This window comes from Balaenoptera physalus, assembly GCF_965194825.1.
Source record: "Balaenoptera physalus genome assembly, chromosome: 16".
NCBI classification, from domain to species: Eukaryota; Metazoa; Chordata; class Mammalia; order Artiodactyla; family Balaenopteridae; genus Balaenoptera; species Balaenoptera physalus.
Genome location: NC_138898.1, coordinates 50,512,160 through 50,535,845, shown reverse-complemented (window position 1 = coordinate 50,535,845; position 23,686 = coordinate 50,512,160). Strand labels below are relative to the sequence as shown.

The 23,686-nt window shown below is 54.0% G+C and overlaps 2 protein-coding genes across 8 annotated transcripts in view; one reads left to right on the top strand and one right to left on the bottom strand.

Moving 5' to 3' along the window:
* DSTN (destrin, actin depolymerizing factor) overlaps positions 1 to 9,162 on the top strand; it is a 36,463-nt gene extending 27,301 nt beyond the window's left edge. The window contains exons 2-4 of the mRNA XM_082431735.1: positions 3,920 to 4,227; positions 6,761 to 6,837; positions 8,872 to 9,162. Coding sequence (XP_082287861.1) covers positions 3,920 to 4,227; positions 6,761 to 6,837; positions 8,872 to 8,981 — 495 coding nt within the window. The 3' untranslated portion in view covers positions 8,982 to 9,162. The remainder of the gene's footprint in view (positions 1 to 3,919; positions 4,228 to 6,760; positions 6,838 to 8,871) is intronic.
* Positions 9,163 to 13,710: 4,548 nt separating this feature from the next.
* RRBP1 (ribosome binding protein 1) overlaps positions 13,711 to 23,686 on the bottom strand; it is a 58,507-nt gene continuing 48,531 nt past the window's right edge. Inside the window, exons 11-24 of one of the 7 annotated variants that reach the window (XM_082431632.1) lie at positions 22,332 to 22,422; positions 21,768 to 21,860; positions 19,931 to 20,023; positions 19,772 to 19,852; positions 19,570 to 19,659; positions 19,021 to 19,113; positions 18,607 to 18,678; positions 18,065 to 18,160; positions 17,541 to 17,624; positions 15,890 to 15,997; positions 15,238 to 15,321; positions 14,990 to 15,088; positions 14,512 to 14,655; positions 13,711 to 14,284 (exon numbers count right to left, since the gene is read on the bottom strand). In XM_082431632.1, coding sequence (XP_082287758.1) covers positions 14,243 to 14,284; positions 14,512 to 14,655; positions 14,990 to 15,088; positions 15,238 to 15,321; positions 15,890 to 15,997; positions 17,541 to 17,624; positions 18,065 to 18,160; positions 18,607 to 18,678; positions 19,021 to 19,113; positions 19,570 to 19,659; positions 19,772 to 19,852; positions 19,931 to 20,023; positions 21,768 to 21,860; positions 22,332 to 22,422 — 1,270 coding nt within the window. In that variant the 3' untranslated portion in view covers positions 13,711 to 14,242. Of the gene's footprint in view, positions 14,285 to 14,511; positions 14,656 to 14,989; positions 15,089 to 15,237; positions 15,322 to 15,880; positions 15,998 to 17,540; positions 17,625 to 18,064; positions 18,161 to 18,606; positions 18,679 to 19,020; positions 19,114 to 19,569; positions 19,660 to 19,771; positions 19,853 to 19,930; positions 20,024 to 21,767; positions 21,861 to 22,331; positions 22,423 to 23,686 lie in introns of all 7 variants that reach the window. The other 6 variants (XM_082431638.1, XM_082431633.1, XM_082431635.1 and 3 more) reach the window with 6 other exon arrangements.

Here is a 23,686-nt window from a genome sequence, read left to right as displayed (position 1 = left end):
CTCCCCTTCGCCATCAGCCATCCTGTCTGCTGTACCTCAGTTCCCTGTGCATCCCCAGCCCGCTGCCCTGGACTCCTGCCCATCCCTCCGTCTCCTGAAATGCTCAGAGGCCCAGTCATCAAGCCCAGTGGTCCGTTTCCATTCATTCTCGAACTTTACAGTTTCTGGTATTGCTGACCTCCCTTCTGGAAATATTTTCCCTTGGCTTCCAGGATGGTCTTTTCCCCCTTCTTACTTTTTCTTCTTAGCCTTCTGATAATTTCTTCTTAATTCCATTGACTTGTTTCTCTTTTGCTACTTAATGATGATATGCCTCCGTGGTATTGACTTTGGTCCAAAATACCGATTAAGTGGAGACTGCCTATTAGATTTGTGCTGTTTCCAGTTACTAACTGGTCATCTCCACCTAGATGTCTTGCACATTCTTCAAGATTAACGTGTTAAACTGTGCCCATCCTCCCCCTTCTGTTTATCCATCAGTTTTTCTAGTCACCAGTCTGGAGAATCCATCCAGGGTCGTCTTTGATGCTCTTCCTTCCTGTTTCACTCAGCTGTATTGGCTCTGCTTTGAAATGTCCTTGGATTTTTTCTCTGGATATTGGCAGTTGCCTCAGAAGTGGTCTTCCTGCTTCCAGTGTCTTTGCCAGCTTCTTCTTCACAGTCTTCGGTGTTAGTGTCCTCAAGCATAAATGTCTGTAGTATTCCCCTCATCAGAAACCTCCACATTCCTCATTTCAGATAGAAAAAAGCCAAAATTCCTCCTTACTGAGGCTTTTAAGGTGCCTGTAAGTTACAGCCAGATTTGGCTGAGGTTAGTTGCATTATGATTGCGGGATACACATTTACTTTCTGTTTTCAATTACTGATATGTAATTAATTTAATTTCCAAGTTGGAATTGAGTGTTGTTTGAAATACTTCACTTAGATATTGACAGATACATTCAGATATTAATTGGTTGGATTTAAGGCTTCAAATGTTTCCTTCATGCTTTTAAAGATGGGTTAGTCAAATGTGATTTACAAATCACTGTTATGGACTAGGGAGTTAGAGGAATTAGGGTCTGTTTCTAATTCCTTGTTAATTTTTGTCACTTTGAACATTTTATTCATCTCTATTCAAAAAATCAAAGTAAAGATTCTTAACTTGCTTTCCATAGATGAACTGTGAATATCAGAACAATACTACTCCTAAAGCAGTAAAAGAAGGTTTAAGGTAGTATTTTTTTAAAATGGGAAAGCGGTAAGATTGTGTAACTTTGGAGGTAGTTTTCTAGCCTTAATTTTCTATATATTCCTCTTTGTTAGAGTAAAATGTTCATTTAGGGTTAGATGAGGTAGGATTGAAGTGGATTATGATTAGATGTAGATTAGATTAGGTGGGATTGAGGTGAGCTCTTTTAATGAATGAGATGATTAAGTAGTCCAGTTACCTTAATACTAAGTAACTGCTAGGATCTTTGTGTATTTTAACCCCCAGAATTCTTACATGCATTTTTAAGTAACAACTTTATTGAGATATAATTCACATATCATAAAGTACAAGTTCGCTGATTTTCAGTATGTTTCCAGAGTTGTGCATCCATCACCACTGTCAAATTCCAGAACATTCCATCACTCCAAAAAGTTGCCCATCCCATTAGTAGTCACTCTGCATTCCCTCTCCCCTTCGCCACTGGAAACCACTAATCTGCTTCCTGTCCACGGATGTGACTGTTTTGAACATTTCAGGGAATAGACTTGTGAGCAGTGTGGCCTCGTATGTCTGGTCCTTTACTTAGCATGGTGCTTCTCAAGGTTCATGTGTCGTGTAGCGGGTATCAGCACCTCATTCTGTTATGGCTGAATAATATTCCATTGTATGGATACGCCACATTTTGTTTATTCATCAGCTGATAAACATTGGGTTCTTTCTACTTTTTGGCGGTTAGAAATAATGCTGCTATGAACTTTCACGCACAGGTTTTTGTAGGGACATATGTTTTCATTTCTCCTGTGTCTACACCGAGGAGTGGTGTTGCTGTGTGTTAACTCCATGTTTAATGTTTTGAGGAGCTGCAAGATGATTTCCTGAAGCTGCTGCACCACTGTTGCAGTTCTTTCAGCAACATTTAAGGGCCCTAGTTTCTCAACAGCCTCACCAACATTTGTTTCTGTCCACAGCCATCCTGGTGGGTGTGAAGTAGTTTTTCATTGTGGTTTTGATGTGCACTTACCTAATGACTAATGGTGCTGAGCGTTTTTTCCAAGTGCTTCTTGACCGTTTTTTAAAAATCTTCTTTGGATAAATGTCTATTCAAATCGCTTGCCCATTTTTAAATTGGGTTGTCTTTTTTATTGTTGTTATAAGGTTTGTTTATATATTCTGGATACAAGTTTCTTATTGGATATACGATTTGCAAATATTTTTTTCCTAGTGTGCAGGTTATTTTTTCATCTCACACGCATTTATATTTAATCAAATGACGTGATGTTAATTTTGGGTATCATTAACATTTTGGCATTGTTTAGTATTTAAATTCTATTAAGTTTATAATTCTTGCTTTAGAAAAGCTAACATGTAAACCAAAGTAATTAATGAAGCATAAAAAATTACAAAGTTAATGGAAATGGCACATTCCTTAAAGAAGATGAAAAGATCAAAAAGTGATTTTAGATCTTTGGTTATCAAGATCTTATGTAACCACTTCTTTATTTTGGAATAGCAAGTATAACATGGTAAAAGGTTATTTTCTGTAGTCAGTATAATCCTAAATTAAGCTATCCTCTTTGTTATGGCAGTAAATATTTATTTATTTTTAATCGAGATATAATCGACATATAACATTATGTAAGCTTAGGGTTTACAAGGTGTTGATTTTTGATTCATTTATATATTGCAATATGATTACCACCGTAGGTTAGCTAACACTTCTATCACATCACATAATTATCATTTCTTTTCTTGCGGTGGGAACGGTAATAATGATCTAGTCTCCTAGCAGTCTCATTTATTCTAATTTAAATTTAAAACTTGGAGATTTTTTTTTTTTTTTTGCCATTTTTTTTTTTTTTTTTTAGAGATTGGAGTTTATTTATTTATTTTTGGCTGTGTTGGGTCTTCGTTTCTGTGCGAGGGCTTTCTCTAGTTGTGGCAAGTGGGGGCCACTCCTCATCGCGGTGCGCGGGCCTCTCACTATCGCGGCCTCTCTTGTTGCGGAGCACAGGCTCCAGACGCGCGGGCTCAGTAGCTGTGGCTCACGGGCCTAGTTGCTCCGCGGCATGTGGGATCCTCCCAGACCAGGGCTCGAACCCGTGTCCCCTGCATTGGCAGGCAGATTCTCAACCACTGCGCCACCAGGGAAGCCCCAAACTTGGAGATTTTATAAATGAAATTTTACAGGTATGTGACTGATATGTTACTGGATATTAATCATATAATTTTGACATGTGAGTAGAACAAAGACCTTTCAATTCTTTTATTAGCGAAGGATGTGCTGTAGGAGTGGAATTTTCCCAACCCAGCCACTCTGACCATCTATTATTCGTTATGAAAAGAATTTCGGGTATTGTTAACACCCAAACTGGGGAGATGACTGCCCCAGTCAGGGCTCTGAGCAAACCTGTGTAGGAAGAAACTAATTCAGCACCCCAGAAAGCACTGTTTTCCAGGTTTCAGGGTTGGAGGAGCGGCTGTGGCTGAATCTTGCCTTACTCCCGCATAAGAGTGATGAATGGCTTAGATAGGTAATCTTTTTAAAAGTTTAATGACTGAAATTAGTGTTTGCAGCCCAGATTTTCTAGTCTTCCTATTAGATGGTAAATATACCTTAAAAAATTTAAGTGTATGCCAGTCTGTAAACCAGAAGTTACGTAGTGTTTTGCATTTGGCATGATAAAAACTGTAAGCCTCCTTATGATTTTTTTCCCCTTCTCATTCTAGGCCTCAGGAGTGCAAGTTGCTGATGAAGTATGTCGCATTTTTTATGACATGAAAGTTCGGAAGTGCTCCACACCAGAAGAAATCAAGAAAAGAAAGAAAGCTGTCATTTTTTGTCTCAGTGCAGACAAAAAGTGCATCATTGTAGAAGAAGGCAAAGAGATCTTGGTTGGAGATATCGGTGTAACCATAACTGATCCTTTCAAGCATTTTGTGGGAATGCTTCCTGAAAAAGATTGTCGCTATGCTTTGTATGATGCAAGCTTCGAAACAAAGGAATCCAGGAAAGAGGAGTTGATGTTTTTTTTGTGGTAAGCGTTGTTAGAAATATTGAACCTTTGTGAATCTCAGAGTTAATCTCTTACTGTTAGCTTAGCATCTCACCAGATTCTTCTCCAGCACGCCCTGCCAGGAACCAGCCTCCCACTTCACTTGTGCCTCTGTGGCTTGCTGCCTTTGAAGTTGGTGCTGGCGTGGCCTCCAGCTGGAATTTGCTCTGCGTTCACACCGTCCAGTAGGGTAGCTACTAGCCTCTTGGGGCTGTTGAAATGAAAGTCTGAAGTTCAGTTTCTCAGTTGAATCACCACATTTCAAATGCTCAGTAGCCATATGTGACTAGTGGCTACCTTTTTAGGTAGTACAGCACCGGTACAGAACATTTCCTTCGCTGCAGAAAACTCTGTTTATTGGACAGCGTTGCTGTAAATAGTGAAACTGTGCTATAAAGTGATTTACATGGCCTTAAAAGGCTTGTTTAAATTAGTTATTCTGGTCTTTTCAAGTAAGTTCATATTTGAGATTAAGCTTGACTTAAAAGTCACGCTATATTTCTCATCTAATTGTATTGTATGTAGTACATTCCTTGATATGGAATTCTTACACAGTGAGAATCTTCTCTGGCTTCCAAGGGGAAGGGGGAAGTGGTAACAGCCTCTGATTTGGGGGGAGTGAGTGTCCTCTGGACTCTGGCCTGAGCCGGGCAAGGCAAGGAGGGGCTTAGCTCTCAGCTGTGTGCCACCAACAACGTGGGACCATGGGGCTGGGAAGTCGAAAGAGTTCAGGTCTCAGGGAATGTAACCCTAGGCCTCTGCTCAGTCCCTTGCAGCCCTGGCTGCACCTGGTGAGGTCAGATGCGCGAATTGGGCGCTCACTGTGGAAGGAGCCTGGCGGCCACAGACACAAATGCATAAAGATAGTAGTGAGACTTAAAACTGAGCATGTTGAATGAAGGTGCATCCTTTAAACTTTTATTTCTGCTACATGCCAGGCATTGTGTTAGGGCTGGGAAAATAGCTGTGAAAAAAACAGCTAAAGCCCTGGCTCTTCTGGGATTTACTCTTGAATGGCAGATATGGCAGGTAAAGGTTTAAGCTTTTAAATTGCTTAATATTTCCTTCATTTGCACTATTTTTTATCCTGGATTTTTATCCACTATGAAAATGATACATCCTTATTAAAGAACATTTGGAAAATAAAAGAATGAAGAAGAGAAGATTCAGTGTTAGTGCAGTGTCTTATTTTTGCATTATTACTTTTTAAAAGAAAGTTAAAACCTTATAGGAGTTTTCCATAACAGGCTCTGTTTAGGGCCCAGGGAACGGCTCTTACTTCAAGTATTTTAAAGATCTGGTTAGAGTAAAATCAGAACAGCTAAAGCTATTTTTGTCCCTGACCTATTTTGCATAAGAAAAGCACCCACTTAATTTTGTAGCTGGTGCATCTGAGGTCCTTGTTGTGGCTTTGCCTCCCTCCTTGGACCTCAGAGTTGTGAGGAATATGCGCTGAGAGACCGAGAAACTGCCCTTCGCCTTGTTCCCAAGAAGAGACTCAGCCCGCTGTGTGGGCGGCAGACTAGGTGAGGGCCCCACCGGGCCACGGTGTTCATGACTGTGGAACGTCCTGGAAATATGGCAGCTAAATGGAATCGTGGTGGTGTGGAGTGCAGGCAGGCCTGAGGTTTGTTGTATAGTGAGAGACAATGCATTTGTAGATGTGCAGTTTGAGTAGGTGAGATTTTTCTGTGCATTGTTAGTATTTCTGTTACTTTCAACGTTGCTGGTAAAGAACATGGTAAAGCGTATGCTGTGCTTCCAGTATTCATTCAAGAGGGGGAGGCACTAAAAATTTTGTAAATACAAGGTAATAGTTATATTAACAATTAAGACATAATGATTGCTGAATTGCCATTAAGCTTAGAAAAAGAAATCCTTGTGACATGTTTTATTATGTTAGACTGAGATGGAAAACGAGTGCCTGAGGTCAGAATTTGCTGCTGGAACAGATGTGAATGAAGGGACCGGGTGGGCAGGGGCAGTAAGGGGACTTGGACTTTATATACATTCTTTTCCAGAAAACAACCTGATGCAAAAATTGCTAGCATTTCTTAATTCTGGGTGGCAGATACTTGACTACAGATTATTCTCTGTACTTTTCTGTATTTTGAAACTTTTCCACCAGAAAGTATTAAAAACCTCATACAAAGATGGTGGTTATTAGCCTGAACTCAAGCCTTTATTGATACAAATGAAAAACAATTATCTTCAAGAAAACAGTTGGGTCATACAGTGAATTATCCAGTGTTGTTTCTTTTATTCTAGCGCCATTAACTGATTTCTGATCATTGGTCCTCAACTTTTTTCCCGCCTTGGTCAACGTGAGTTATTCTGTACATGCTCAGCCACCACGGCCCGAGGAGCGGAAATGGAAAAATTGTGTAGTTAGAGAAGCTCTCCCAGAAGATTCTGAGGACCCTCCCTGCCCACTGCTGCAGATGTTTATTTAACAAGATGTAAATTGAACTTTCTCTAAACCAGTGTTTTTCTTCTTTGGCGCTTCTGTATCCAGGGCTCCAGAACTAGCACCTCTGAAAAGTAAAATGATCTATGCGAGCTCCAAGGATGCGATCAAAAAGAAATTTCAAGGTAAGGTCTAGTTGACTTCCAGGTATTCGGCTGTGTTGTGAGCCCTGGCATGGGGACCACCTTTTCTAAGAAACACCTTACTCTCCTTGGAGGGCCCCGACCACAGAGGAGGGTATCACTGCTTGTTTAGAGGAAAACCCTGGAGGCTGACCTGGCTTTCTGCACGTCTCTGCCTCGCGCAGGCCACCCTGGGCCGAAAGGCCTGTGTTCGATATTGTGTTCCCTCGACGCTGTGTGTGTACTCCTGTTCAGGCTGGTGTGAAACTAGTTTGAGATGCTGTCAAGTTTCTCACGTAGCAGGTAGGGACTAAGTGGTCATACTAAGTAATAAATTTGCTGTTGCCTCTGAATGTCGTTGATAGAACAAAATTGCACAAAGGAAATGTTCATAAATGGGAAGGGCTGCTCTTGTCGCTGGCTTTTCTTTGGAATGGTATGATTTTAGGTTATAGACTCATCTGTGTCCAAAGGAAAGTGGCCTCAGTCCTTGGGCTGGCCAGTTATATTTGACTTGCCGCTGGGTGAGTGGGATCCTGATGAGATGGCCTGGACGCACTTACTGTCTCCAGCCAGGAGGAGATGTTGGCATGATGGACAGAGCGTGGGGCAAGTGCCCTTAGCCCGCTGAGGGCTAAGCTTGTCGTCTGACTGCTGTGTGACCTCCACGGGCCGGGTTCTCCCAGCGGTGAACGGGAGGTGCGCAGTAGAAGAGGTGGCCCCCTACCTTCCTGCTGTGGCTGCTGCAGACAGCTGGGAGAGCCGCGGTCACAAGGGCTTGGCCTAGGGTCGTTTTCATTTTGTTTGTTTTACTGTGACTGATCTTTATATTCTTGTAGTAGATCAGGTTTGCCCTAGCGTGTTTGACTTGGGGAAACAAGATTCTCGCTTCCTTTCCTGCATCATGCAGTCCTTGTCAGGCTCCTCGTGTGCTTGGTTTGGTGTCGAGCTGCCCCCTAGATGTGTGTGCACCGGCCGGGGAACTGGTGTTCTGACGTGACCCCTTAGCTCCAGCACCGGCACAGGGCACCCCAGAGGGCGTCGGAGTGGATTCCTCCTCCTCATTCCTCCTCCTCGCTCTGCGGTGCCTTCCAGTAAAGGAGCTGCTCCGTGGACTTGATCTGCTGACGTGAAAGACCGTCTCCCTGGTGCCTTTTTTCCTGGTGAAACCATCGCTGGCTTTCTCCAGTCAGTCCTGAGTGGTCCAAAAGCTGACCTGCTGTGCTTTCAGCAGCTTAAGAAATGGTCTTAAAATTATGGAAAATCAGAAAGTGCAGCTGTTTAAAAGAGAGTAGCTGTTTACAGAGAAGCTACTGTATATGATTCCATAATTGAGCTCCTTTTGTGCAGTGTGGTGTTGTAATTTTTATGAGAAGGTGATCAGTAAAACATTTCACATAGTCTTCATTGTGATAGATTTCTTAGATGTATTGTGTGGTGCCACTGGAGACCTGTTTTCTAGAGCAGAAGTGATCCCATTTGTAAGTGCTCCTATTCCTCAATTCAGTTGACTAAATCAACTGTACAATCAAAACATCAAATTCATATGTTTACGTATATTTCAAAAACCAAGAAAAATTATTCCTAGACCTGCTTTTTAAATTGTTGAAATACAGCGCATCTGTAGAAAAGCGTACGTGAATTACGGTTGTTTCTTGGTTTAATGACCAGCGCCCCGAAGCCTTCCTGGTGCCCCTCCTCACACCACTGCCCCTACTTCTTCCCCCCAGGGACACCAGTCCCCTGGCTCCTAACAGCATAAGGTAGCTCTGGCTGATTTTGTGTTATACGAGTGGAACCGTCTAGAACATACGCTATTAAGTCTGGCTTCTTTTTGTCAGCATTAGTCTGTGAGAGTCATTCGTGATGATGCATGTGGTTACAGAGTACTCATCACTGTGTGGTATCCCGTGGTTTGGATATGCCACGGCTTTCCCACCCATGTGTGAGCTGGTCGTTTAAAACGGTTTGATATCTTAGAGAGATAGGTAAGCTACTGCCATAGTTCTAAATAGAATTGTTGTTTTTCCTCCCTAGGCATAAAACATGAATGTCAAGCAAATGGGCCAGAAGACCTCAATCGGGCTTGTATTGCTGAAAAGCTAGGTGGATCCTTAATTGTAGCTTTTGAAGGATGCCCTGTGTAGACCATCACTCGGTGCCACAAACTGAAAGCTTCCGTGTTTAATGTTATCCTTTTGCTATGTAAGTAAAGCTGATACGTTTAGGCCAGGGACTCGCTGAGGGGAGCTGTCTTGTCATTTGCTAGGGTAAACTATTCCATGAACATGTGCAAATGGCCCTAAATAAATCTAAACTCTAAAGTTGTATTGGTGTGAAATTAAATTCTTACTGGCCAAATGCCTGTTTTGATTAGTTGACTTGTAAAGATTTTTGTTAAGCTCATGATTTTTAATAGTGCAGTTCACAAAACAGTCCAAGGCCACATGAAGAGAATTACTGCATCTTCATTAACCTCAGCAGTTACTTTGTTTCTTTTGCTTAGAGAATTGGTCATAATCTGGTTATAATTTTGGCCCAAATTCTTTTTTCTCTGTTGAGCTAAACTGAATAATGGAAAATAATTCTCCTCACAACATGTAACAGCACTAATGTACTTACTAACTATGTAAGATTCTACCAGACGTGTGGTGGAGACTGCTTAGAACCAGCACTGATCTTGCACAGCACTACTTCATGCACGTAGTTGGCACACAGGAAGCAGCTCCTGCACCTGCAGCTGCTCGCTGGTCTAGTCGGGAGGCTGTTCTGAGAGTGACCTTGCATCTTGGAAATCTGGAGAACGTGCACTGTCTTGTAACAACGAATTATAATGCAAATTAGGGCTCCAGTGTAATCCACTTTGTTGATGAAAATGGTGAGGTGGTGTATTGACAGACTGGGATACCGGGATGTCTTTAATTGTGTCTCCTTCAGAACTGTGTTGCTTCTGGTACAATAAGGTTTGGAAGAACATTATGTTTACTCTGGGGCCTGGGCAAGCTTCTTAATTTCCTAGAGTAGTTTGCCGACTGTCTGAAGCGGGGAGCGGGTGTGACGGTCTACAGCCGCGGGAAGCCACGCTGAGGACACCGGAAGTGACTGCCTTTCACATCACAGGTGTAACGACACAGGTGCACAAACAGTGGGATTTAGAAGTCGCAGTGCTGGCTTTATGTAATAAAGGAAGCATTTTTAATTTCTCTCTCGTGTAATTATTCATGGCTGAATTGGGGATAAAGGATTTTGCCTTCCATGTGTGGGGTTAGGTGTGGAGGTTTGGGTATTTCGGACAATTAGCGTTAAGGCCACAGCTCCGTCCTCCTCTGATTGAGTGAAAAAGTTGGTATAAAAGTTGGGAGTCTTTCTCTTATTCCAAATGTTTATCCAAATGCCGGGCTTTTGTCTCCTCTCTGATTTATTTGGGAGCCAAAAAAGGATACGCTTTGATCAAAGTACTTCTTTCAAAATTATCTAGAAAATAGTGCTGGCTACTGGTTTACTGATAAGCTGCTTGTTATTCTTTCATCCTGAATTTGTTTTGTCTTCTGCAAAGCAGTGCTTTTAGTGAGTGTACATTAACAGGCCTCCGAGAAGCTCTGCGGGCCCAAGACTGTCCTTTTCAAGAATCAGCTTTGTAGGTAGAGCCAGGAGTCTAGAAGGAGAAGGTCTTTTCTGTGGCTTCACCTTGTGACGTGTGGCCCCACCTGTATGAGTTGCACCACTCCTCCGTGCAGGTATGTCGGGGCGGGGGGGCTGCCGTTGGGAGGGTTTCGAGCACAGGGATGTGATGTGATGTAAACAGCTCCCAGCGCTCCAGTTGACTCCAGAAATTGGGAAATGCTAATAGTCACTTATATCTCTGCCTGGGGGAACTTTTGGATTCCTGAGGTTGGGGCCCAAGAATCCTGCTAACCAGCACTCCAGGTAATTCTGCTGCAAAATTAGAGTTTTGAGACCTCAGCTGACATTGGTGAGGAATAAAACCACAGGTATTCTCTGCTTTCAACACATTTACACTTTTATAAGTGTTAACACATTGCAGAAGTGTGTGTGGAAAGCTGACTTAGGATTCATTTAATCATTACTCTTTTGTCCCGAGGAAGAAGCAAATAAAGCCACTGCTAACAGAAGTTCAGAGCTTGACTGTGAACTTTGTTACTCAGAGAATATTAATCTCTGAGAAAACAGTGAACACAGTGACTCAGTAAGATTAGGCTTAGTCGAGTGGTTTCCTTTTTTTAGAACTCCTCAGAGTGCCGGCTGGTCCACACACAGAAGTGCAGCTTCTGTTTCTTCACCAGTTCGTGCCCTTTGGACGATCAGAGCCTGGATATGCCCAAGGGCAGACTCATCACTTTGTCACGACTTGGGGCACTTGTGAAACGTGCAAACAGTCTTTAGACCAAGTTCCAGCCGGGCTGCAGCTGGAAGAAGGGACACTGCATGGTTGGCTGGGGGGGCAGCAGGAGGGGACTTACTGAGCCTGCAGCCAGTGCCTCAGTAGCCAGTCCAGAGGTAAAGTAACTTGTCTAAGGTCACACAGCTCATGGGCGGCACAGCTGGACAGCTCAGGTCTCATTTTCTGGTCCTAAGCTATTCCCATCACGCCCCTGGCGAGTTCTTCATTTCTAAAATCTGGAGTTCTGAGATTTTATTCAATTTGGGGCGGGAAGGAAAACAACACTGTTCTTTTGGGTTTTGAGTCCTGTTGGCCCCAAACCTGCAGGAAGCTCAAAGAGAAGGCGTTTGTGGAGTGTCTGGTGGCTTCTAGGATCTTGCGTCTTTCCTGCCTGCAGGCCAGGCATCCCGGTGTTTGTGCGTTTTATTGACCCTCACGCTAGTCCAGAAAGCCGCCACCAGCATGACGGGGCTTCTGGGTCTGGAGGGAATGTTGATGGGCCTCGTGACCCTGAGCTTCAGGTCAACCCGGGAGCCTCTGCAGGGGGACTTTGGACCAGATGCTGTCAGAGCTCCCAGCTCTCCTGTCGGGGCCTGAGACACGGGCCGGGTCTGTGAGGGCAGCTGCCCGCCCCACTCCCCAGCCCAAGGGTGGGACCTGGCCCAGGGACAGTGAGGCCCGTGGGCTCCCCCTGCCGGCCAGCCGGGAGCCGCTGCTGCTGGGCCTCAGGGCTGGGGGCGGGGGGTGGCGCTCACCCTGCACTGGGCCGCCTCGTCCCCACAGATGGGCACTGGGCCCCACCAGGCGGTCTGAGGACGGAGCCCAAAGGCGGCAGCTCGGCACCCCCAGGGTCTCCTGTGCCTTCTTTCCCGGAAATGACCCATTCCTGTGCCTTCAGGGGGCTTCTGCCCAGCTCAGGGTCCTCAGTTCTGCAGCTGGTGTGGTGAGGGAGGGGAGCTTATTGGAAACGCAGGCTCCTGCACCCACGGTGGCCACTCTGATGCCAGAGACCTGGTTTGGGGCACGAGGCCGGCCTGTTTCCCACCAGAAAACGGCCCCAAACCCCTACCCTTGCGTGAAGGTCCCTGTGTGCGGGAGGGTGAGTCTTGAGCTGGGCGTGGGCTCCAAGCTCACAAACCTCCCCAGGCCTCCTGACCTTGGCTGGTGTTAGAGGCGGGCCTGAAGCCTGCCCAGCCTTTCACCAGGGGAGCCACTCTCACTTCTGCAGGGTTCTTCGCAGGATGGGAGAGGTTCCCCTCCCATGGGCACTGAAAGATGTCACTTGAGAACCAAGCCTGTGGCCAGGCCCGTGGCCGGATCAGGTGTCATCAGTCACTTCCGCTTGGGTTCCTGGCCAGAACCTGTGTCCTGCGTCCCGTGGGCTCCCTCTCCACTTTAGCCCCCTGCAGAGTTCCAGGACGGGTGTGACTGTCCCCCTCAGTGCCCTCCTGTCCAGAACCCTTGACTTCATGAGCCGGCTACACAGGGCCCTCCCACTCACTCAACCTGTGTGCCTCTGCACCACTGTCCCCTTGGCCTTGACCCCTCCTCCTTCCTGACAACGCCTCTATGCTGAACTCCAGCTTCCACTCACATCTCTGGGGAGCCATCCCAGAATTTCCAGCACCCTGATCCCAACACAGTTGCAACATACAAGTGCCCATACAGCAGGGCCAGGTGGCCCGCGTACCAAGTGCCCCTGAAAGCCAGGCCCAGGTCTTGGTTGTGCAGACTGAGATCAGCACTGCCCGGCCTCTGGCAGTGGCTCGCGTGGGGCCTTGGGCAGCACCCTGATCTCTCCCTCCCCGAGGTCCTGTGGCTCCTGTGACAACCACCCCCGAGGGGAGTCAAACCCGCCACTGCGATGCATGGGACGCAGAGCTTCCCCGGCAGGTGGCGAGACCCCAGTACTCAGCTGCTTTCCCTGGAGCACCGCCCTCCCTCCCATCTGGCTGTACCTGCAGTCTAAGTTCAGCCCATCAGACCCCTCTCCCAGGATTATGGGTCCTGGAACTGAGCTGAAAGTACCAGCGAGACCCCCAGGGTTGCTCTGATTCACCTTCTGTTCCTAGGTTGGTACAACTGCTCCTGTCACCCTGCCTCTAGATCCATTTTTTTTGCTTGAGCTCCAGGTTCCTTACAAAGCCCCTGACACACCTCCTGACCAAAGATTCTGTGGGCCCCTCAGAACACAGTGGGTCTGAGGATCACCCCAAGTTCAGCTGGCTGCCCCCCGCCCTGGGCCGGCCCTCCTGCAGCCTGGATATTTGCCCCGGTCCGTGTTCATTCCTGGAACCCACTTCACATGACAGCCTAGGCTGCCCACAGCCCTGCTAGGCAACCGCCTCAGTTCCTCGGGGTGGGGCCCATAGGGCATCTGGCCACCAGGTGTCACAGGCCCTGCTCCCTCATCCTGCCCGGTGGGCGCTGGGGCCCGGGTGGGGAAAGCGCGTGGGGACCAGAAACCACACTCATTCTCTTCCTGAAGTGCCGGGCGACACGCGGGTTTTAATGGCATCAACAACACCCAGGAGGTCACACGTCAGTTGTGGTGGCAACTTCTTCCAGGGGTGAGAGCTGCTGCCTCGCTGGGCTGTGACCCTAGTCTGCGCTGCAGCCTTCAGGACTCACCACCTGGACCGCCCATCGCCCGACCACCAACCCCACAAAAGACACAATTGCACTGCTTGACTGACATACACACCCCAAGGTCCCAGCCCCCTAGCACACACCCGGGTCTGTCACACAGCTGCTGAGGGCTTTGGCGTCTGCTGGCCAGTGGTCCAGGGCCGGTCCTAGGGAATAGTGTTTATCGAATGTGACAAAGATTCTTTTACAAACGGGGGTCTGGAAGAGCTACTTCTGGTGCTAAGAGACCCTAGTCTCTATGGCTTCTCAGAGCTACCCAAGTTGGGCCCAGATAACGCTGTGTTGGTTTGTTTATTGGTCAGGAATGTGTAAGGCATTTTGGTAAGTTGAACAGTGACTTCTTTTTCCGCAGGAAGCTCAGACAGAGGTCCCCTCCTTCGAGCTGCTGCTGCTGGCCTCCTGTGAACAGAGGGCAGGGGAGGGGGAGGCTGGGCCTAGGGGCCTCGTCCCTACACCATCCTAACTACCTACCACCTTCCACCTTGAGAGGCCCCTGGGGCTGGAGGCGGCGCCCGAGGGCTTGGCAGGGGTGGACGACAGGAGGAGAGGGGCCCGTGGGCAGCTTTCAGGCATCCCAGGGCGCCCAGCCCTGCCCAACCCCCGAGGGGATGGCCGGCGGCACTCACTGGTCTGTCCAGCTGCTCCTGCAGCTTCTTCACCGTGTCTTTCTCCTTTGCCAGCTGCTCCTGTGTCGTCTTCAAAAGCTCCTGTAGTTTGGTGGCAGCGTGTCCCAGGTCACTGGTTAATTTCTTCTCTTTTTCTAGTCTCTCCTGTGGGTCAAAGGGTTGAAGGGGTCAGCCTTCACGTGACGCACAGCAGGAAGGCCACCTGGCTGCACCCGTGGGGCCGAGGGTGTGAGGACGAGGCCTCCGGGTCACAGGGCTGTGCTTCAGGGTCGGGCACTGGCTGCTGAGCACCTGCCCTGTGGCCAGGGCGACGGAGGAGCTCCGTTTCAGTTCCACTTGATTGAAATCGTCACACTGACTGGTGGCCTCCAGCTGTGACACTGGAGACTTAGGGATTCCCCCCCGACCTCGCCAACCTCCAAATTAGGCTGGACGCTGCCCGAGGGGCCTCTGGGGGTGACAGCGGGTAGCCTTGTACCTTGAGCTGCGTGGCCTCCTCCGCCTCTGAGGACCCGAGGGCGCTGGCACAGCGGAGCTTCTCCAACTCCCCCTGCAGCCGACTCGCCATGAGCTGAGCCTGGACGGAGCGGGGTGGCGGGTCAGGCCCCATGCGGACAGGAGGCGGGTGACGATGGTGCAGCGAAACCCCCTCGGGCGGGACGCACCTCGACCCCCAGACCCGCTGCCCTGACCCAGAGAAGCCCCGATGGCGCGGGGCAGCCTGACCTCCTCAAACTCGGCCGTGAGCTTCTGCCGCTGCGTCTGCTCGTCCTCCAGGATGGCTTCCGTCCGCTCCAGCTGCACCTTCAGCTGCGTGCAAACACCGCAAACATGCTCGGAACCTGGGGCGGACCCTCCTGGGCGCCCAGGGCTCCGGGCAGCCTGAGACCTGGGGCCAAATCTTCTGGCTGTGCCCCAGGCCCCCTCGACCCTGCCCTGCCTGGGACAAGCGAGCGGGGAGGCCTGTGTGCCTGAAGCACCCCCCCAGGGGAGGCAGGGCCCTCACCCCTGGGGACGGAAGCTGGTATGGCTGAGAAGAGACGCGGACACAGCCCTCGTGCTGACACCCCAGGACAGAGAAGCCTAGGCCTGGCACGAGCCCTGGCGGCCTTCCCACCCCGGCGAGGCTCTGGGCGGCCGCCGCCCGGATCAGGGGTCTGGAGGGCAAGGGCCCCCACCAGTGATGCCCCAGCCCGCTGCCCCCCCAACCCCCCACTCTGGCGTCCTGAGGAGTCGGGCGTCTGGGCAGTGGGGCCGGGAGCTGCGAGTGGCCGGAGTTTAGCCGGAGCAGAGGCTGCCGTCCCTGCCCTCCAGATGGGTGGAGGGGCCCGCACGGCGGTCAGTGACGGACACCCGAGGACAGGCTCACCACCCTAACCTCGACGGGGTCCTGTTCTGCTGAGGGGGCCTCGGGGGGGGCAGCCAGGGACCCGGCTACGTCACCATCCTCTACGTGGCTCTTCATCTCACTCAACTGCTGCCTGACCTGGAACAGGGAGGGTGGGTTTGTGCCTGGCGTAGCTCGATGCACGCCCGCCCGCAGGCCCCCAGGAGGACGGCAGGTGCTCTCAGTGGCCGAAGCCCACGGGGGACCTGCTCTGACAGCTGTGGCCTGTGTTGGCTCCCATGCAGGTTCCCTGGGGCAGGAGAAACAGCGCCACGAGCCCTCACCCGAGCCAAACTGCGGCCGAGGGGCCCGGGCTGACCCCACGCACATGCTCCATGGCAAGACCAGCAGCACGGGGCGCCCCCCGCCGGGAGCCAGGTGACCCCCGAAGGACACGGTACGCACGGGGCTACGGAATCTGAAGAATGGCAGGCGGCCGGTGGGCTCGGCGCGGACACCGCCGCCTGCCTCCCGCTGCCCTCCTGGATGTGGTCCCTGTCAGGGCCTTTTGTGGGGTCCCCGACGAGCTGACACTCTTACCTCATAAGGTCCCCTCACCCCTGAGCTCCACTGCTGGGGGGCCCTAAGCCCCAGACCACTGAGCCTCAAATCTGAAGGTGCAGCAGTGTCACCCACAAAGCTTGGGTGAAGGTTCCCAGCGGGGCTCTGGGGGAGGCCCCTGACAGAGCCGCCCCAAGTGTGTGGGGCCTGACCCTCCAAGTCCTTTCCTCCTGCCAACAGCCCCAAAGGTCAACACCAGACCGCAGAGACCAGTGACGAGGAGAAACTCGGGGCCTGTCCTCTGCATGTGGCCCAGGCCCGGCTTGGACATGGCTTTGGAGATTGACCCTCAGACTCGGCACCTGCCCTCGCAGGCGATGGTCCCCGATCAGGCCCGAACGACCGGAGGGGGCACCCGGGGAGCCAGAGCGTGCGCCCAGCAAGGGGGCTGCTCGGTGGATGCTGCTTTGGGAACGCCAGCCCCCCGGACCACACCTTGAGTCTCCTCGTAGAAAGCCAGACACGAACGTTTTTCACACACACACACACACACACACCGCCCCCCGCCGGTGGCTCAGTGTTAACAGCTAACTCATGATTTAATAAAGACCGTGCAGATCACACGGACCGTGTCTGTGGCCTCACGCGCTGGTACTGGAACCGGAGGGGCCCCCCCCCCCATAAGGCCGGGCTGACCTGGCCAAGGAGCGGGGACCAGAGTCACACATCAAGGCTGAAAACCGGAAGAACCAGAGGCCCCCGCGTGGCTGGGAGCTCCGCGCGGCTGCGGACGAGTCACCTGGTACCGCCCAGCGTGGAGCAGGCCGCCCTGCACACCGCAGATCTGACTGACCTGACCTGAGCCACCGCTGGGTGAGGAAGGACCCTAGTCCCACAGAAGAAGGACCCTAGTCCCACAGAAGGCCACGGGGCAGAAGGACCCCCCCCCCCAGAGCTCCCAGAGCAGACCCGGAGCCCCGTGGTCCCGGCAGCCACAGGCCCAGTGTGCAGCGTGGGGCAAACGTGTGAGGGGCCGTCCTCACCGGGCCCAAGCACAGACCAGCACACGTCCCCTTTGACGGGACGCAGAAACACACACACCCAACCGCAGGGCACACGCCGGCCACACCAGTTCGCTCACCAGGGCAAGCTCGTCGCTTTGTTTCTGGGCTTCACTCTTGGCTGCATCCAGCTGAGACTGAGATTCTAATAAAAGCTGCCTCAACTTGGACAGAAAACAGACCCGGGTGGTGGGAGAAAAGGAGAGAGAGCCAGTTGCGGTGAGTCAGCACCTCACACCCAACCAAGCACATCCACATACGCCACCCGGAGAGCCTGCGGGGCGTGGGGGAGGGGTGGGCGCAGGCCCCCGGGAGCTTCTGCTCTGTTTTGAAGACGGAAGAAGGATCGTGTTCAGTACACGCTAGTCTCAGGCCTTCGCAAATGTTTATGGACTGTGTTTTGCGGAGCGAGGCCAGAAGTCAGAGATCGAACCAGGATCGGGGGTGCCAGGCTTGTGCGCTCTGCTCCCCGAATCAGAAAACACTGTCAGATTTAAATGCCTTCCCCACAGAGATGGTGTCTCCACACCGGGTAGAGAGAGCCTCTCGCTGCCAGGCTGACCTGGCTGCTCCCTACCAGGCCCACCCGCGCCGGGACACTCACCCCCGCCACCTCCGTGGCGTAGTTCTGGCACTCGGCACTCGCGGCCGCCATGTGCTTCTCCAGCTCGGCCTCCAGATGCGACGTGTGCTCCCTCACCTGGACACGACACACATCAAGGGCCTCGAGCCGGCCGCGGGAGGGCACGGGCCACGGGGCAGGGCGATGGGGCCACCAGGCCCTGGGACAAGGGCTGAGACAGGCCCCTGTGGCCTGATGGCTACGAGCCAACTGAGGCCAGGCAGGGGGGTGCCCCCCAGGCCAAACACCTCCTGAAGAGGCACCCTGGGGCAGCACGTGTTCTCAGACCTCAGCAGCTTTTAGATTTACTTGCAAGGAGGGTGCGGAGTGCGGCGGGGCCACCCGGCAACCCTCCCATGGTTCATGAGGCCACGGCAGAAGCCATGGTGCACTGGGGGGGCCCAGCCACCCCGAGGTCGTAACGGCTCATTAAGGACAAGCAGGGACGCGCGGTCGGGGAAGGAAAGCCGCTAGAGGAGCCTCTGTAGCAGGACAGCAGCCCGCTGGACAGCGCCCGCACGCACCTGATCGGCACTTTCAAGTTCCCCTTTCAGCTTCCCGACAGTCTCTTCGAGATGCTTCACTGTGACCCGCGACTACAAAGCAAGAAGGGGGAGCGCCGTCAAGCACGAGCCCCGTGGGTCCATCCCAGGATGCACCCCACCTCTTGGGAAGCCCTGTGGTGCCCTCGCCCCCCCAGCCAGGTATAAGCAGCAGCCTCTTCCTGGGGGGGGGGCTGGGGGGGGGGCCTCCTTGAGACCAGGACTCAGCTGTCAGTCATTCCACAGTGACACTGTATGTGGCATCACCAAAACCCAGCAAACGTGACTCCCAAGTGACCCAGATGACCCCGTGGGCGTTCCCCCTGGATTGTATGGCGTTCTGAAGTTTGGGCTCCGAGGGAAGGTGGGCCCTGGGGAGATAAGGCTGCCCCGTACCTTCTGGAGCTCCTCCTCCGCAGTGCTCACCCGGGCCTTCCACACCTGCTCCTCCTCCTCCACGCTCTTCTGCAGGGCTTTGAGCATGGCCTCCTGCGGGGACGGCACTAAGCAGGGCCTGGAGGCCCCCCCCGCCACACACACCCCCCCCGTGGCTCCTGCCAACCCCTTGCAACCACCCGGCTTGGATCCCAGTGCGGCCGGCAGAGCGGGAGGAGGGGGTACAGTTCTGGAGGGGGGCCCCCGGCCGGTGTGCAAACAAGGTTGTCAGGACTCTCGTCTCCGGTGGGTTTGCACCAGGTGGGCCTCAGCAGCCCAGGACAGGGGGCCCAGGAAGGGGAACCCAGGACCGGCCATCGCAGAGGGAGGCTGAGCGAGCGTGGCCCCTGGAGTCGCAGGAAAGCGGATTCAAGCCGAACACTGCCCTATCCCTTCCCAGACTGTGCCCCAGACCTTCAACCTGAGCTCACCCCCTTCACCATTCAGCCAAAGAAACTGGGCCCAGAGAGGGGCAATGACTCGCCCAAGGTCACAGAGCCCAGGCCTCACCGTCTCGGCCAGGATGCTGCGGTACTGGTCGCACTCGGCCTGAAGGCTGCTCTGCGTCTCCTCCGCCTCCCTCAGCTTGGCAGCCAGGTCCTGAGGGCGGAGGGCAGGACAGGGGCCTGCTGAGCCAAAACCCGATGGCCGGCTCCAGGCACCCTCCATCCCGCGGACAGGGCAGGGCGCGAGCGACCGCAGCCGCGCTCACCGAGGACTCCGTGTTCGCTGGTGGCTGCTTCAGCAGCTCTGGGCCTTTCTCTTTGAGCTCCTGCAGCCACTCGGCGTAATCCTGCGACAAAAATGTTCAAGGTCGGGCGGGACGTGCCCCCCACCCCAGGGGTCCCCAGGGAGCTGCCTCCCCTCCTACCTGGTGGGTGGGGGCAGAGAGGCCCGGGAGCAGGGCCAGCAGGGCCTCCCTGGTCTGGGCCTCCGTCAGGCTGAGCTGCTTCTCGGACTCCTCCTGGGGGCGGGGCGGGCGGGGCGTGAGGGTGGTCAGCCCCGGAGCTTAGGGCAGCCCCGGGGGGGCGGGGGTTTCACCCCAGGAACACGTCCTCAGCCCTTTAGGGGAGGGACAAGGATCAGAGGAGACCAATGGTGGCTCCGTGGGGCCGGCTGGGCGGGGGTGTGTCTAACCTTAGCAGTCAAGTTCCGGCCACCCCACCCCAGGCCTGGCCAACTTTAGACAAACTCAGCTCTAAGGAAGCGGGATGGCAGCACCCGCTACGGGACGTGCAGGTTCGCGGACACCTCCCAGCAGACACTCAGGCTCAGGTCTTTCTGAGCGTGTGCATATGGGGGGCGGGGAGCGCAGAGAAGAGGTGCGGCCACCAGGGTCAGGAGCTCCTGCAACCCTGGGGGCGGGAGGATCAGGGCTCCCACGTGCTGAGGGGATGAGGCAGGTCGGGGTCTCGGCCCTCCAAAAGCTCCTGGGCCCCCTGCTGCAGCCGCGCTGGCCAGAGCCCCCTCCATCCTCCCTGATGCTCCCACTCCACGCGAGAAAAAGGAGCCCAAGAAAGAGGGAAGGAGCCGTAAGCAAAGCCGAGAAGGACAGCACTGTCCCTGGGGACAGATAGCCCCTCCCCAACACCCTGGGGGCAGGGGGGCGGTGCAGATTTCTGGCTGAAAGTCCCATCTGGTCACCGTCCCCAGCAGGCTGAGGCTGCTGCCTGCCCCTCAGGGCCCGAGACCTGGAGCTGTACTAGGAGCTCCCGGACTAGGGCCGGGAGTGAGGCTCTGTATGTGATTTGGGGGCGGGGGGGATGGATGGCCGGCAGATGGATGCCCAGCCTGACCACAGCACCACGTGCCTGGACTTGAGTCTCAGAAGCCGACCCTTCTCGCTCACCCACTGATCCGTGGCCTGCTGTGGGCTCCCGACCTCGTGACCCCCATTCAGGTGCCCCGGTCATGGGAGTCCAAGCGAGGGCCGAGGACCCAGAGGCCAGCTCCCTGTCTTTTATCTGGCTGTGTGACCACAAACAAGTCAGGTGACACCTCTGGTCACAGCTTCTGCATTTGCCACAGAAAGGCCAGCCAGGCGCCCAGGTCACTTCTGGGGAGTCTAAGTGTAGCTCCACACGGCTCCCCAGCTCCGCCTCTCGGAGGCCTCATCTGACACACCCTCAGGCTTCCTGGGAGGCTTGTGAAAGTTGCTACAAAGCTCATGGTAACAGGACAGACATTAACTCTGCATTGGGGGCGGGGAGGGGGGCTGGGAGGGCAGACCTGGCCAAAGCGGGTGGTGAGGCCCCGCCTGCTCCTGCTGCAGCTGCAGACCATGTCCCGGCCAGGGCCCCGGACACTGACCCACCCGTGCTCCCCTGACCTCAGCCTGAGTGCTTGCTACTAAAGACTGTCCTTCCCCCAAAGCTCAATCACGGAGCCCCTGGGCCAGGACCGCAGGGGGCCTGAGAAAGCAGACAAACATCAGGGGAGAAGAATAACACGAGCGAAGTCCATGCACAGAACCATCTCGGGGCCCCCATGGCCTCTGAGGGCAAAAGGCCCAGCTGAGAAGCAGGAGACAAGGGCTCACCGCTCCCCGCATCTCGGGGAGAAATGCGCGGCAGGAGGGCGGGCAGGAATATGCAGCGGCCGGGCCCTGGGTGGACTTCTGAGACGCCCTGAGGCTGGGGCTGCCCTGCACGCAGTCTGTGGGGTCTGCTGAGCTGCTAGACCGAGGCGAGCCCGAGGCCGACGCTGACCTTGGCCTGGGTCAGGGACCGCAGCTTCTCCTCGCAGCCCCTCTCGGCTGAGGCCAGAGCCTCCATCGCCTTCCAGTTCTTCTCTCGGAGGTCCTGGGAGGAGAGGGGAGACGGTCAACAGCCAGGTTGGTCTCCGCCGGGCGGGCGAGCCCTCTCCGACCCATCTCTGGACCTCACAGGCCACCCCGGGCAGCGCTGGCGCCAGGCTGCTCTCGGGTGGCCGGGGCCCGCGGGCGCCTTTCAGGGAGACTCGTCTGCGGGGGGCAGGGATCTGCCGGCTCTTCAGTGGCAAGAGGGTCCGCCACCAAACAGCCGGCTCTGGCCCAGCCAGGCCCAGGGAGGCACGGCGTGTGTGTGTGTGGGTGGGGGGGGTGTCCGGGGGGACAGCCCGGGTCGGGGGGACGCAGCCGAGGCTCCCATGCGCCCACCGCAGAGAAGGCGCCCTACAGCCCCCTCCTCACGCCAGGTGACCACATGACCAAGCCGACCCAGTGGGAGTCAGGACCCCCGAGCCCACCACGGGGAGCAGCCGGAAGGGACAGGGAGAGGCCCCTCGACACTCACATTGTTCTTCACTTTCTGCTGCTCAACTGCCTCCTTGAGCTCCGTGGCCTCCTTCTCCAGACACCACACCTGCGACTCCAGCTCCATGAGGCTGAGGGGGGATGGCGGCGTCACTGTCGGGCTCCAAGGGCCCGCGGCCCCCGTAGGCCCTGTCTCGGGGCCCCTTCCTCTGCTCCGGAACACCCGTGGGGCCTGGGGCTGCGGTCAGTCCCCTCCCCAAGCCTGGCACCGGCTTCAGGGGAGCCCCAGCAGCCACCGTGGCCCCTCCTCTGAGGGCTGGGGGCCCAGAGGCCAGCAGAGTCCCACTTGGTGACAGTGGCTGCGGGGACGGCAGCGGTCAGGGCTGCCACAATGGCCAGCGCGGGGACGCGCCCTGGAGAGTCAGGTTTTCAGATGCTCTTTCTTCTGGTGAACTGAGCCTGGTCCCACTCTGTCCCGCAGCACGCGTCGGCTGGCCCTTTCCTGCGGCCACAGCTGCCCTCGAGACTGGGCTGGGCCTCCTCGGAGGACGCCGGGGCCGGAGGCTCGGGTGGCACCGTGGCCTGCACACCCATCAAGTGCATCCCTGCTCTCAGCGCTGGGACCGTCCTGTGTCCAAAACCTAACTCTGCTGAGACCCGAAGGCTCCCCCTCAGTCCTGCGCCCGGGCTCCAGGGAATCAGCCCGAGATGACCCCGGATGTGTGCGGCTGGCAGGCCGGGGGGGCCATCGTTTCACACTTCTCTCCGGACTCTAGGCCCTGCGGCTCCGTCCACCCCATCACCCGGAAAGCGAGGGGTGGACTCTCTAGAACTGCTCTGGCTGTTCTGAGGAAGACGCTTCAAATGGACACTTAACACGTCTCCTTCTACGTTAAGATTTAGGACAGGGAAGCCCCGGGGTCGCATAAAAGCTGACATCCAGAAGCCGCCAACGCCGACTTGAAGTAGCACAAGCAGGGCCCCTCTGGGAGCAGGAGGAAACCCGTCTGAGGACGCCCCGGGGGGGGGGACATGTTCGTATTTCTCCCCGTGGGCCGGCAGTACACCACGCTAAGCGAGGCCGTGCGCGCTGCCCGCCCTGACGCCCCCAGCACCATCTCACTGTCATTCTAAGTACCGTTTGCACGTGGCCTTGAAGACGGCTGTCGACTTCTTGGATGTTGGTTTCAGGCCACAGAACCTGACCCCACCCTCAAAGCTCCACTGGGACCCCTCGCAGCTTCTCCTCAAGCCGCTGGCATTCTGCACCAGCTGGCCCCCCGCACACCCCTGCAAGAGCATCCCCAAAGGCACGAGGCCCCGAGGAAGAAGGCACAGCAGGCTGGTGGCAAGGACACGCTGACAGTCACCCCCTTGGTAGCTACTGCCCGAGTT